Genomic DNA, 14713 nt, shown 5'->3' on the forward strand with positions numbered 1-14713 from the left:
CTGACAGCCACGTTAATTACGGCTATCCGATAGTCGATGTTGCATGCGTTGCGCACGAGAGGAGCCCTGCACATACATTTGCATGCTGATTGGAGAAGGCCTCTTATTATCTGATGACAGGGATCAGAATTATTCAAAAGCAGGGATGAGAGCAGAACGAATCAAAACAAAGCAGAAACCGGGGGAGAAAACAGAGAGATGGAGGCAACACATCTGCTATCTGTAGCTGCGTGTTGCCCTGGTGACAATTCTGGACTGTTATTAGACATCTGCAGTGCTAGTGCTTTCTTGATGATTCAGTGCAGAGAAACAGGCTCCTTTGAGCAAAGACCAGGCTCTTATGGCCCTTCAGTGGGACTTCAAATAGCCTGGAACCAGCCAGCAGCTGGCACAAACACATACTCCATCGCTCGCACTCACGCACACACGTCTCTAGTGTGTGCATCCATTTACAAAACGCTCATACAGCTGTGAGCATCCAACGGAAATGGCTTTGAGTGGCATTGAGTGGAATGTCTTTTATTATTATGCATCGACTGATCACACTGTACAAGCTGCCAAACCTTTCTTTCAATGCACAATTTATGCATGCATGGCATGTATTTATGATACAGACGTCCAAAGTATGTGCGTGTGTTTGTGCATGTGTGCCATATACCTGGGTCTGCACCGTTCACATCTTCCATGTCGTCGTCTGACATCTCCATCTCCTCCTCTCGTCTGATGTCCATCAGCTGCGCGTTGTGCATGTTCCTGATTTCCTGGAACACAACGACAGCCAAAGAGGAGCAGAGTTAATGATCTATCTCACAGCAAAGGCTCTCATGGGCGATGTAGTTTAGATGCTTGTAGTTTCTAGCCAGTCAGGTTGGACTACAGAGCTGGGTTGTTCCAGCAAAAAAAGAAAGAAAAGAAAGACATTTAAGAGTGAGAGATCAGTTTCGTCATCTCTCCTTTGCTGTGTCTGCAGAAATAATTTACAAGCAGGAAGACTGGTAGTAAATTTGAGCAGTATGGGATGTTCTCAACAGACAGCAATAGAACAAAGGAGAGTAGAAGAGTAAAGTGGAGATGGTTGGTCTGGGGCTCAGGGCTTTATCTCCCTCTGGCACAGAAACAAGGCAGATGGAACAGTATTACGCTGCATTGTATTGTTCTGTTGGGAAACGTCAGAAATGATTCTTTAACACAGGTTTGTAACACCATAGTGACAACACCATGGCACAAAGCAAAACAAAAATAACACACACACACACACACACACACACACACACACACACACACACACACACACACACACACACACACACACACACACACACACACACACACACACACACACACACACACACACACACACACACACACACACACACACACACACACACACACACACACACACACACACACACACACACACACACACACACACACACACACACACACACACACACAGCCATCCCCAGTTCCTGCTTACTGATGCCTGTGTCCCGACTCCCTAGCGATGACATCAGGGAACGACAGTTTTCTACCTTTGGTCTGCTTTGAGGCAGGACTCCAGAGAAGAAGGGAAGACATAACATCATTGTCAGCTCTGTAACAGTGGCCGGCAAACTGTGTTCTTCTGGATCGGACTAGTGAAGAAACACGGGGATTGCCCCACCCACCCACCCACCCCCACACACCCACCCCCACACACACACACACACACACACATCAACTTCTGAGAATTTCAATACACAACACGATCACACAGAGAGCGCTAGAACGTGTCACATTTTCACGAGAGAGGGCGATACAAAGAAAATGGAGCAAGCTGTGCGATGTGACACCAAATTGGCAGTTGAAGATGAAGCATCCAACCATCCATTACTAGTTCATTGTGGGGTCGCATCCTTGTGTTGACAAGCGTGCAAGCCAAACCATGGATTTGTCTGCTCAAACAAAGGGCTACCGAATACCGATAGCACTTGCATTTCACCATGACCTGCTGTGAGTAAATTTAGATTTATTGCCAGCCAACTGAGTCACAACAAATCAGTGTTGTTTTCGTCGACTGAAACTAAGACGGAAAAAGTACCTTTTTCCACAGACGAAGATAAATGGAAACAATGGAACAACTAAACTAGTGAATAAACTAGTGACTAAAGACTAGTGGACAGGAGATACAGTATAAGTCATTTTACAGACGCGTTGTGAGCTTGTAGATCTGCTATTTTCAGCATGTGTAAAAACAGCCATTACAACGGCATCAAGGCCCGCCAAAATACATTTTAGTCGACTAAAATCCTATGATATTCAGTCGACTAAAACTAGACTAACACTAAGACATTCCGGGTGACTAAAACTAAATGAAAACTATTCAAGAGACTATGACTAAAACTAAAATTTGCTGCCAAAAACAACACTGCAACAAATGCCATGCAGGATTGTTCCGAAGTGCCCATTTGTTGGGGGGGAGTCTCCCAAGACTGAACTGCTGATTGCTCCCTATGTGCAGGTTGGTGCCTTGGATTAAAGTGCTACTATATAAATGCACCATTTAACAATCGATTCGAGTAAACAGAATAACGTTAGGTCGTGTGTGTATGTATATTGTGTGGGTATCATATTGACTTAGTGAATCATACACAAGGGGTGTACTGTACGTAGGGATATGTTCACCTCATAGACATTTGTTTCCACCTGGTTTCATATTTCCACTTTCAAAATATATACTTCCTACTTGTGAAAATACCATATTACTTTCTCTTAACCTATTAAATCAGGGCCCTTTCATGGCCCATAAGGGTTCTTCCCACTTTCTGTCTATGAATAGATATTCTGCTAAGAATAATAATTATTCTAATTTATAATCATATTCCATAAATCACCGGTCCTTCTGACCCCTTTAAAGTTAAGGGTTGAACTACCTATTCATATTCTGTTCTCTGATAAAGAATAATGTCTACCATCATAGTTATAGACTGAGAAATAGATTCACTCAGAGGGCTTTTGGGGCCTGTTAATTAATTCTGTATGAACCAGTGGGAGTAGTTAAGGATGAGGTCAATAGTATTCACACACTCAATGTTGGATTTACCTAACAGTCTCTATGGTGTTTCTATAATGTGTGCATGTTTCTCTGTGTGTCTGTATGTGTGTGCATGTTTATCTTTGTGTGTCTCTCTGTATGTGTGCATCATGCACAAATACAGAGAGACACAGAGAAACATGCACTGTGCATGTTTTGTGTGTCTCTGAATGTGTGCATGTTTCTCCATGTGTGTGTCCAGTGTACTGTGTGGATCACTTCTGTCTTACTCTGACAGCACACAGCTGGACCAGCTCAGCAGCAGTGAGACTGTCAAATACCAATATTCTCTTCATCCATTCCTCCGCTCACTGCACTGCAGCTGTGAGACCAGTAGGGGGCAGGGCCAAATGGGTTTGCCCTCAGTTTGGTAAAGCTTTCAAAGCATTTATATGCCTTTGCTGTGAATGAAATCATATCTTTTGGGGTCTGGAATGCAGTGCATTGCACCCTTGGTGAACGTTGGACATTATGCTAATAGGAATGTGTGCTAGAATGGCTGACTGAACCTACCGCTAGCCTCCAACTCCACCTACAGGAGGGATGTTTGGGCAACAGTAATGTCTGAGCCTTCCAGCTCTGCAGAACCACTGAAGCTAATGGAGCAAGAGAATGGAGGGTAGTCAACCACACTGTGTGAGGAGACACATCACACATGGCAACACACAACACTGAGACATGACGCATGTGATGAACAGCTATACGAGCTCCACACACTGACAACCTCTCCTAGGAAGATAAAGGGAGGAAAATATCCCAAACGCAAACAAACTCACAACCATCTGTGTGTTGCCTCCATAAACCTCAGCCCCTGGCAAAGGTCAACAGATAAGCTGCGCGCACACGCACACGCACACACGCACACACACACACACACACACACACACACCTCCTGGTGGTGCAGTAGCTGTGAGGAAATTCGTGACAATCGTGCACTTGGTGACAATATTTTGATTTTTGGCATGGTGTTAGGTATGGGCATGAGGTTTCCAAAAACCACCGCAAACGAGTTGAAACCCCCAAAAAATGGATAGAATACCATTTTCAATGGATTCCGTTACTATTGGGTATGCTAAACAACATACAAAAAATGTAGGACAATTATCAAAGTTCTGGAAAGGCATTAATTTCAAGATGGTGCCGGAGATTATCTGGTCGCAAACAGCCGGACGGACGTATGGACGGACGAGTGCAAAACATACTCTCTCCCCATGCCTGGTGAAGACAATAAATCAGACATGGTGGCAGCAGATGTCTGTCTGCCTCTCAGCTGGAGTTAGTCTTCTGTGTTCAGCCCTTCTTTTTCATCTGCGGGCCAAAGAACCACACTGAATAGTGAATAAACAACCGAGACCTAATTGACGCTAAGCTGTCCCTGGGCAGCCATGATTACTTACCTATATGACCTCTTCTGACTCCTTCTCCAAGGAGCACATTTATGTTTAATTTAATTATACACGACAAACGATGGAAAATACCCAATGATTCCATGCTTACTCAGTTTAGTAGGGAAATATAGATGTTATACTGTTACTTTCACCATTATAAGTGTTGTGTTTTCCCGGTACAATGTCCAGGGACAGTCCCACTCCCAGCAGACCACACTTACCGAGAAGATCAAGATCAAACCAAGACCACTAGAATGATCACACTCCTGACATCCCTCATGATGCAACAAATCATCATGATTGACCAAGAAGGTAATGTGTGGTGAAGGGACGTCAGATTCTAAAATCAACGAGCTCCGCTCGTCTCGAGATGAACAACTTCAACTGAAACAAAAACATCATACGGATGGAGAAAGCAACACAATGTCTTCTAGTAATCACATAGATGTGAGCATCGTCAGTGAGAGGAGAAAGAGAAGAGAGGCGTCTGTATAGATTTACCTGTTCCTGGAGTCCCTCACAGAAGGAAAAATAACAAAACTCACCCAGCAGCTTGTATCCATTCCACAAGCAAGACAGGAGGTGTAGTGAAGAGAAATAAAGAGAGGCCTGGTTCTATGTGGACCACAGTTAACATCTGAACTTGGAGTACTTGAAGTAACTTAACTCTTACTGTAAACCAAGGAGCCTACTAGCTTCATGGCTAGTATCTATCTACCACTATGCACGTCATTTGGCCTTTTGCTATTAAACTGTAGTTTAAACTTAAGTGGCCTGACTTAAGAGACAAGACCTTGATAGTGTCCCCCCAAAACAAATGTTGTGTCATTGTAAACACTGCATCGTTGCATAGTTTGCATTGTTGCTCTTTCATTATTGTTTAAGCAACCTATTAACACAAATTATATGTTTTACATCTTTGAGGCCAACACTAATAATGACACTTTTGCCAAACTTGCCATTTTGTAGACCCAGACTTTGTCATCCTCATTGATTTTAATCCTAATGTTATTTACCCTTTAAATAATTAAAATCAAAGGATGTATGAGGACAGTAGAAGGGAGATGAGCGATCAAGAGTTTAAAATGGTACAGCATCTAATGAACCACATTGACAAGAGAAACATCACAATAGAAGCAGAGAGTACCAACCTCGGCTTGCTTGCGCCACATGTCCAGGTTCTTGCGCTGCGCTTTGGAGAAATGGTCCCATGCCTTTTGTTTGGAAGCAGCTTGGAATACAGACACAATCTGTTCAACTGTGGCAGGATGCAGGGAAGGACAGAGAGACCATCCAGAAAGACAGAGAGAGACAGAGAGAGAGGGTGGGAAGGAGTCAGCTAGGGACGTATTGAACTCTGTGTGTTTGCGTGTGTGTGTATGAGCATGTGGAGTAGATTTTAAATGCTGCAAAGCAGTCTCATTTAGTAAGGGTTGGCAAGAAATAGATTAAAAAGAAATCGAATCGCAAAGTTCAGAATAGATTTTTATTTGTCAGAAAGACTGACAGACGTAATTTGGCTCCATTGAAGTGCATGATTGAACTTTCCATGGTCTTCTATATTGTTTAGAATTGTTTTAAAATGTAACTTCTAGTATGATTGAACGTTTCATGGTCTTCTATATTGTTTAGAATTGTTCTAATTCTATCGAATCGGGAGGTAAGTGAATCGTCCCACCCATATCATTTTAGTGTACTTGTTAAATAGTTATGATAAAACTGTCCCTGTTTATGGACATGAGGTGATACAGTACAAGGTTCCTCATGCATGAGATGGTTGAGCCAAGTTTCCTGGACTTATAAAGGAAACCCAGAGGCAGAATGAACACATACTCTGGATTCAGTGTTTGGTCAGAGACCCCAATGACCTCTGCGTAAGAACTGGATGAAGACAGACTCTGACAGTACAGTGTGGGTTTTACATCCAATGTTCAACAATCTTAAAATTGATGGCGATATTCTTACTTTCACAGCTAAAGCCGTATTCCTATTTAGACTCAACCTCTCTCTTGATTTATTAACAATGTTACACCTCAGATCACGACCATAAACACGATTCCTTTGCCGTCTTAATTGCTTCTATGTTTACACGGGTCTTCATACAGCAATGCATGAATGTACAGTATGAACATTCCTGAGTTATGCCTTCCACGTTAAAAAACACAACACTGAATGTGTCGCGTTTTAAAATGTTACAGCAAATAAATTGGATATACTGTATGTAAATGTAGATGTATTGTGTACGTATATTTCACAGTTTTGTTGGTGGTGACCAGTTTGCAGGTGGAGGGAAAGGTTGTCAAGACAATGGCAAGGTACCATTCTGTCACTCAGCGGCATTTGGAGGAGTTGCTGTTAACTTATCGTATCTGTATCCTTAACAGAACACGGTATCTATGACTTTTGCCTGGATTGCTCATGTTTTTTATTTATTCATTTGACCGTTTTTTGTGTATGTGAAGTGTGAACATAAATAAAAGTAATAAAATGTGTGGATGTATGTGTGCGAGATTGCTTGCATCTTACTTACCATCTGATGCCAAGGCATCATCTTATGATGACGTCGTCACTCAGTTCCCATAGAGATTCCTATACTTATATGAGTCATACTTGAACACATTTAACTACCGTACACAAAGAACCAATGAATGTGCATCACTGCTAAAAAGGTAATTTCACTTGCAACCTGGATATGGAGATTTCAGCATCTTGGCCACACACTACCTTACCTACTGACCAACTTAGTGTCATCCCAGACAACATTTCCATATTGTAGCATAAACAAGGATTATTTGTCATTGTAAGCATCTCACGGCAGGGTCAAGTCTATGACGGAGCTCTAGCAGTGTAACTGTAGACTATATACCTACATGTAAAAATAAAGGGAGATCATTGTTTCTGCCAAAAAAACTGCTACTTTATGACATAATTACTACAATGTTAATTTCTATTGGTTTCCTAGTGAGCTTACTGGGGAAACGAACGTGTACATCTGAAGTGATCCCGTGGTCTCTAGTGTTTTATTCTGTAATTCCCATGTTGTTTTTGGCTGACACTTGCCCCTAACTGTGTAGCCTATCCCCCGTGTTTTCATTATTAGACTTGCTGCCATGACACCTGATGCTTGTTAAGCAACTTCAGGGCTTGAGAATAAACACATGTATTTGAAACAGCTGTGTGGAGGGGGGTCTCTAAACATGAAGGTTAAGTCAAAATACTGCTCACATAACTACACTTCCAAATAATTGCAGCTGCACAACTACAGAAGCGTCCTCCTGCAACACGAACAGCCCGCTGTCTGCATGACAGCGCTCATGTTTTCATAGAGAACTCGTGTCTTGTTACTGTCATCTTCACAACCACCAACCGCGGAAGGTAACGGCAAACTAATATGGCCCATTTTTTGTCTCTGTCAGCTTGTTTTGCCACATTATTATTGGCAGACACTGTCCAATCAAATAAATTGAATGGCTCCTGGATAAGGCAAATATGGTGCAGTGTGCAAGGATTCAGCCTAGACATGCAGCTCCCCAGCTATTGATTTGACATTGGTTTAATGGGGTTTGTTCAAGTATGAGTACTTCTGTTTCAGTGAACAGCCGTTTTCACATTCATACCCTTTCACACACATCCATGCTCTTTCACACGCATTCATACCCTTTCAGAGCTGGAGGCTGCTCTAACCTCTATCTTGTCTTCTACTGTTGGCCACTGAGAGGCTCCACTAAAGCAGTGATTTAAGTACTTGGATAAAGGCAAAGGGGCATGTTGTTGTTAGCGGCTGTTAAAGGCTAAAAAAAGGATAATTACGTGGACATACTAAAGAAAGATGCAGGGTTGGAAAGTACTGCAGAGCTAGCCACATGCATAGAGAATTGAGATGCCACTGGAGGGCTCATCCGAGGACAACCTAGAGAGATTTACTTGCCTAGCCTGTACTCTCCGGGCTGATCTGGGGAGCTGTGTATAGTAACTATGTGTGTGTGTGTGTGTGTGTGTGTGTGTGTGTGTGTGTGTGTGTGTGTGTGTGTGTGTGTGTGTGTGTGTGTGTGTGTGTGTGTGTGTGTGCACACACGCACAACACACACATGTGTGTGTTGGGGGGGGAACTTTGCTTCACTGAGCATTGAGACAGCTGGTGTCTATTCTCTGGTATTATGGGCAGATACAGAGGATACTACAGAGAGAGCGAGAGAGAGAGAGAGAGAGAGATTGAGAGCCCTTTGTATCCCGGAGGGTCTCATGTACACAGGGGACCATCAGAGCTCTGGCCTTGGCCTATATGTGTGTGTATGTGTTTGTTGAGTGCTGGAAGTGAACAGTACATGAATGGATCAATAGTGCCTTCCTAGAATCCTTTAATTTGACAGAGTAGATCGATGGGGAAGACGGAAGAGAATAGAGGGTGCAAGGTTGTGGACAGGCTCAGGACTGTGTGTGTGTGCTCATTTGGATGGCAGTAGAACATGTCATTTTTAAACAGTGTCATGAACCCAAGTAGCATAAGGCAGCTGGTCTACACGGACAGGTTAACTGTGTGTACGGCTACATTTAATTAATTCTGTTCAGTGATCAATGGCGTTTCACGTGAGCTCATGACGCTTAAAGCTAGGTCACGGTTTAGGTTAGTTGAACTGGTGACAGGCAGGCTACTAGGAAAGTCACGGTTTAGGTTAGTTGAACTGGTGACAGGCAGGCTACTAGGAAGGTCACAGTTCAGGTCAGTTGAACTGGTGACGGGCAGGCTACTAGGAAGGTCACAGTTCAGGTCAGTTGAACTGGTGACAGGCAGGCTGCTAGGAAGGTCACAGTTCAGGTTAGTTGAACTGGTGACAGGCAGGCTGCTAGGGAGGACGTGCAGATTTGAGCGTCTGAGGCTGCATCCCAAGTCTCTTGCCTCTATCCTTGGATATGACATACCAGTTCAAGCCGGTCTGCCAAGTGTCTTATTCATGCTCTTTTTTTTACTCTATAATTTTTATCCCTCGATTTTGCAACCCATTATTTTCACCCAGTGTCAATTATCTAATGTAATCCTGGGTGCTACACTTCCTCTGCATGCCAACCTGGGGGGGCAGAGGACTGACCTCATGCTTCCTTCTATGCATGAGTAGTCCAAGCTGCTTCTTTTCACCTGACAGGGGAGAGTTTCACCGGCCGGACGTAGCGCGTGGAAGGAACACGTTATACCGACCAGTTCCTTTCCCCTCCATCAGGCGCCCCGGCTGGCCATGGGGAGGTCGTTTAGAGACCAGGATTACTGCATGTTTTTTGTGAGGGTATACCTACCCTTGGGGACACGGGGAGAACATGCAGAGTCCCCACAGAAAGGCCCTTTCGCCAACCCCGCCTCGGGTATGGGCACTGATGACGCGGAGGAGAGAACACGCCCCCCAGCGTCCACGGCTTTCCCAGCGGGAATCGAACCCAGGACCTTCTAGCTGTGAGGCGACAGCACTACCGACTGTGCCACCGTGCCCCTCTTATTCCTGCTCCAAGGAGCCATGAGCGAGGAAACATGAAGGTATCCTTCTGGGAAGACTTTTCAAGCTGAACGGCATGAAGTTAATGGCGTCGCTTTTATAGCTGGCATTGGCAATGTTGTTACGCACGTGTGTGTGTGTGTGTGTGTGTGTGACTGTGTGTGTGTGTATCCCTCCTGCGTGTCACACGAGGGATGCAAATGTGAAACAGTACTGCGGCGGGGCAAATTATACTGTGGCAAAACTAAAGACTGTTCTTTCATTGCTGTAGGCGAGCAGGATTGTTGTGTCTAAATGGAGCCATGAAGGTCTCCGCTGTGTTGTCCTCATCAGAAATGGACTTCACTTCACTTCATTTCCACATCCTTGGTGGGAGCGATTACGAGACGCAAGGAAAAGAAAGTAAGGAAAAACAAGGTTTTAATTTAGAGACATGGACTGCAGCCCATGGGTGGCAAGTTGGGGGGATGAGACGAGAGACAATTCGATAGGGATGGAACTTTGATCCCAGGTGCACCATGGGAAGTCTTGTGACAGGAGCCCTTGAATTTCCATGTTCAAATTAGTACGAACCGAGAGGATGTCAAACTCATGAATAGAAATAAGTGTTTGTATGGATTACTAAAATGAAGGATGGCTATTAGAGAATTGCACGGATGTGCGTGCGCACGTGCACACACCCACACCCCCCCCCCCCTCCCCCCCCCCCCCCCACACACACACACACACACACACACACACACACACACACACACACACACACACACACACACACACACACACACACACACACACACACTCACTAATATTATTAAAGCTGCATCATCGATTTTGTCTTTACTTTTCCATGACCTTTCATAGCACTGGACTGGCGTGTCAATAAACCGAAGAGCACAGGGTCTCCGGTCCAGCATCGTTAAATGTCTTGGGGGAGATGGAAAATAAAGCAGGCAGTGAATCCCTAGAGATGGTCCTCACACTGGAAAACAAACCTTTCACCGAGGCCAGTGACCAGCTGAACACGGACAGAATACTGACAATGACATTAACTTACCTTTATTGCACTTCCACAGAACAAAGAAATAAATATCCAAATTCCCTTAAGGTTAACAAAACAACAGCCTTATGACTTCAACTCAATCCAATATTGTTGCCACGTCGATATCTAATGGCCAAACGGTGACTATCAAGAAAAGCCCTAAAGACTATAGCATAGCTATTTACGCGTGTTTAACCCATTTAGACCGAAGGACAATTCTACAAATGTCTTCTAAATCCTGACAGTTTTCTGAAAAACCCATGTTTCTATGTCAGTGTTTCTCAAACATTTTCATGTCAAGGACCCCAAATATATATGTAATCGCCGACGCCCATCTGAAAATCCAGGGATCTTCCAGAAGCAAAGATTTGAGTTACAAATGTTCGTTCTGAAAGAATATATTCAAAGGTTTGATCTACAAGCTCGTAGCACGGCACAGTGCCACGCTATGTACAGTAGATCTGCTATTTTTCAATAGCTAAAGATAAACATAATGCTTAAAACACCAAAAGTGGTTCCCGCCCAGAATGGGTTTTTGTGTTCATTATTTTCACACGGAGTAGTGGTATGTCATTATTTGTCCTCTATTGTGTACTATTGTGTGTGTGACAATGCATCCAACTGTAGTTTAAAACATATTCCACATTCCAGAAAGAGCAGTCTACATCAGAACATACTGCATCTTGGCTTTGTGTTTGGCCTGTGTCCATATATTGTAGTGTAATCTACGTGTACAAACTCATGTATGTGACAGAGACAAACGGCCATAGTAAACTCTGAGCCAGTGTCACAGACTCCACAATAAACAGTGCATTATGTACATACTACAATCCATTGGCAGTCTCATTTCCTGCTGGGCTGGTGCTAGTGCTGGTTCAAAGTTGGTTCAACTTGTGAACGTAAAGGGCCTTTCAAACGGCTTGGATCAACGACAGGTCTCCTCCAGGTCGGCTCAAGAGGGGCGCAACAACGCAAGCGTAAAAAAAAAGCTAAACAGTATCCAGGTCTGGTGAGTCGCGGGCGTGTGCATGAAACGAGCACGCGTGCAACAAATTCACAGGACCGCGCTCGCGTAAATATTAAATACGCTTGCGTTGTCGCACCGCGACTGCTCACCAGTGCTCTGCAGAAAAACGCAGGTCTCATTGAAAATGAACTATAGGCGCGTTATAGCGCTTCACGTTTGAAAGGCCCTTTATAAGCAGATTGGTTGGTAGAGACATGATCTCAGTAGATAGTTATAGAATTATTACTTCACCAGTAAGAACAAAACTACTTCACAAGAACAATGTTGCTGTAAGTAAGATTCACAAAGCAATAATACATGCACAGATGATCCACTGCAATGCAACGTTCACGAGAGGCCACTTCCTGGTTTAGCACAGAAAAGATGCTTCATGTTTTGTCGATATGTATGGCTCACGAGACACTGTGGAGATAACAACTGCACAGAGTCTTGATTTTTCATTTATTGGCCAATTAATTTAGAACGAGTATGTGGATACTTGGCAAATGTGCAGCATATCTAAAGGTTGAAAAAGGTTATTTTGGACAGTGCTGTTGGGCACTAGATTATTATGGTAATGAGCTGCAAAGAGTTGGTATCAGAGTTGAACCAGTTTTTCTGGCCAAGAGCCAGATCCTTTGCTGTTGAAATGCTAAGAACTGGACAGAGATTAGCACTGGCACTGAACCAGCCCTAGAAATAGCTTGGTGATAAAGGGGCAAGTGTGTGGTGTTGTTTAGTTTATCCACTCACACTGAGCCAGTATCCCGGACAGGGCATTCTTCAGCTTCTCTTTGGCTTCCTCCATCTCCTTCTCATGCTGAGTCTTCTCACCCATCAGACGGCGGATGTGGCTGTTGGAGGACTGGATCATGGAGTAGAAGTTGTTGGCGTTCCGGCGGTTCACCTCGCCTCTCTCCATCCAGGTCAACAGCACCCGCACCGCCTCATGAAATGTACCGTCATCTGACCCGAGAAGAGAGGAGAGGAAGAGTCAGGGATTCAATTGTATTTAAGACAGAAAAGACGCGTGCACGACTGCACGACGATGCTTACACACACCAAAGTCCTTGTAGTGATGCCGGTCCACGGGAGAGCAAACGGAATAGAGATCTTGAAGGAACAAGAAAGTGGCCGCACACACACACACTGATAGCCAAAGTGCCAATACTATATTTCGGACGCACTGTACAAGAAATCGACAGAAAAGCCAACTAATAACAGCCCTCGATAGTAAGTGACTGTGTGCAGTTTGTTAATGAGGTGTGCTGGTGCCTCATTAAATGGAAGCATTGACAAAAGTGTGTTGTGGCTCTAGAGTTTGAAATTTTTACATTTGGATATCCTGTCCTCATTTGTCATGTCCCCGCACTTCGATACTTAACTACAGTTTGCTCTAGACATACAAATGTGTCACTTTGTACTGTACAATCCATCTCACAAACTCAGTATGGGTCCTCGGAAGAGATCACATTTTCTTTGGCCACAAGCAAATCTTTTGGGTCTCGAGCAAAAGGTTTACAGCAAAACAGCCATGATCTCATTTCACCACTCAGTTCTCTGACATCATGGCCAGCGAGTGAGGGCTGAAAAATAATAAGTGACTCATGAAGACGACAGAGAGACAGGTTGTCTCCGCCATTTTCTCAGGAGACAATTTTAGGTAATACCTGTAAGTGTCATCTCATTAGAGAAACAAGTTTAAATGCAGCCAGAAGCTGAGTAAAGAATCTGTGAGAGGAGGAGGAGAGGGGGTGGGTGCAAGAGAAAAGGAAGATGGATACAAGGGCAAGAGAAAGCACACAGCAGGAGACTCGAGGAGAGGAGAGATGGAGAACTCCTGTTCAGCAGCCTTTCTTTTAAAGCCTGTTGACAAACAGCTTTGTTGAGCGTAAAGGAAACAAGTACTGTTTAAAAAGTAGAAGTTGTTCATCATCACTGTTCTCCACGCTGCCTGGGCTCTGTGGCTGCTTCACCTCCACAGGCACAGAAAACAGACACATAGGAGTGGGTAGCTTGAAGACCTGCTAAGATACCTTTGATCTTGTCTCCCAGCTGGCTACATTCATGATCAGAGTAGTGGGTGATGGTTGGTGGGGAGGGCGGGCGGAAGCGGTCCACCTCCATCATGTGTCGGTGTCTCTCCTCTCTGGCCAGAGCGCGCTGATTACACTCCCACTCATACAGGTCATCTCTGGCCTGAGCAAAGTCCACGTGGAGGCGACCGGAGTCCTTCTTGTCCGAGCTGGAGCCTATACGGATGCGGTAGCCTGCAGAGGAGACAAGAAGAGGTTAGAAAGAGACAATGTAGAAACAGGGGAAGACGAATGAGCCATCAGTGACATATGGGGACCGACATCAATTTCTATCTCATCTTTGTTTTGACAGACACTTAAACAAGCTTTTCTTCAGTGTTCAATTGATCTGCCCGTCTCCCTATAATTGTAGCTGTGTTAGTTTAATACGTTCATTGCATGTCTAGGGAGGCTGAGGAATGCTAATTATTACTCTAGTGGACATGACACTGGTACCTCCCTCACTCCCCCTACTAATGGCTGTTTGTAGATTTGAAGTGCAATCAAGCTAATTTAGTTAATTGATGGTTTAAATCCTCAGTGTCTGCGGAAGCTTCACTGTATGTTTGCTTTGCTCATCATAATGTCTCGGAACTCCTGAACACACACCGACATGCGTGTCGCACGCACACACACATGCGCACGCACA

At 44.2% G+C, this 14713-nt stretch overlaps 1 protein-coding gene across 2 annotated transcripts in view; it reads right to left on the minus strand.

The window, feature by feature from the left end:
- The window catches only part of LOC308323114 (ecto-NOX disulfide-thiol exchanger 2-like), a 144864-nt gene that overhangs the window by 15161 nt on the left and 114990 nt on the right, over positions 1–14713 (minus strand). For both annotated transcript variants that reach the window (XM_080774736.1, XM_080774737.1), the window contains 4 exons: positions 14026–14259; positions 12743–12955; positions 5613–5719; positions 659–761 (listed from right to left, as the gene is read on the minus strand). In XM_080774736.1, the coding sequence (XP_080630862.1) occupies positions 659–761; positions 5613–5719; positions 12743–12955; positions 14026–14259 (657 nt within the window). The remainder of the gene's footprint in view (positions 1–658; positions 762–5612; positions 5720–12742; positions 12956–14025; positions 14260–14713) is intronic.

This window comes from Protomyctophum bolini (genome assembly GCF_963924005.1).
Source record: "Protomyctophum bolini genome assembly, chromosome: 10".
NCBI classification, from domain to species: domain Eukaryota; kingdom Metazoa; phylum Chordata; class Actinopteri; order Myctophiformes; family Myctophidae; genus Protomyctophum; species Protomyctophum bolini.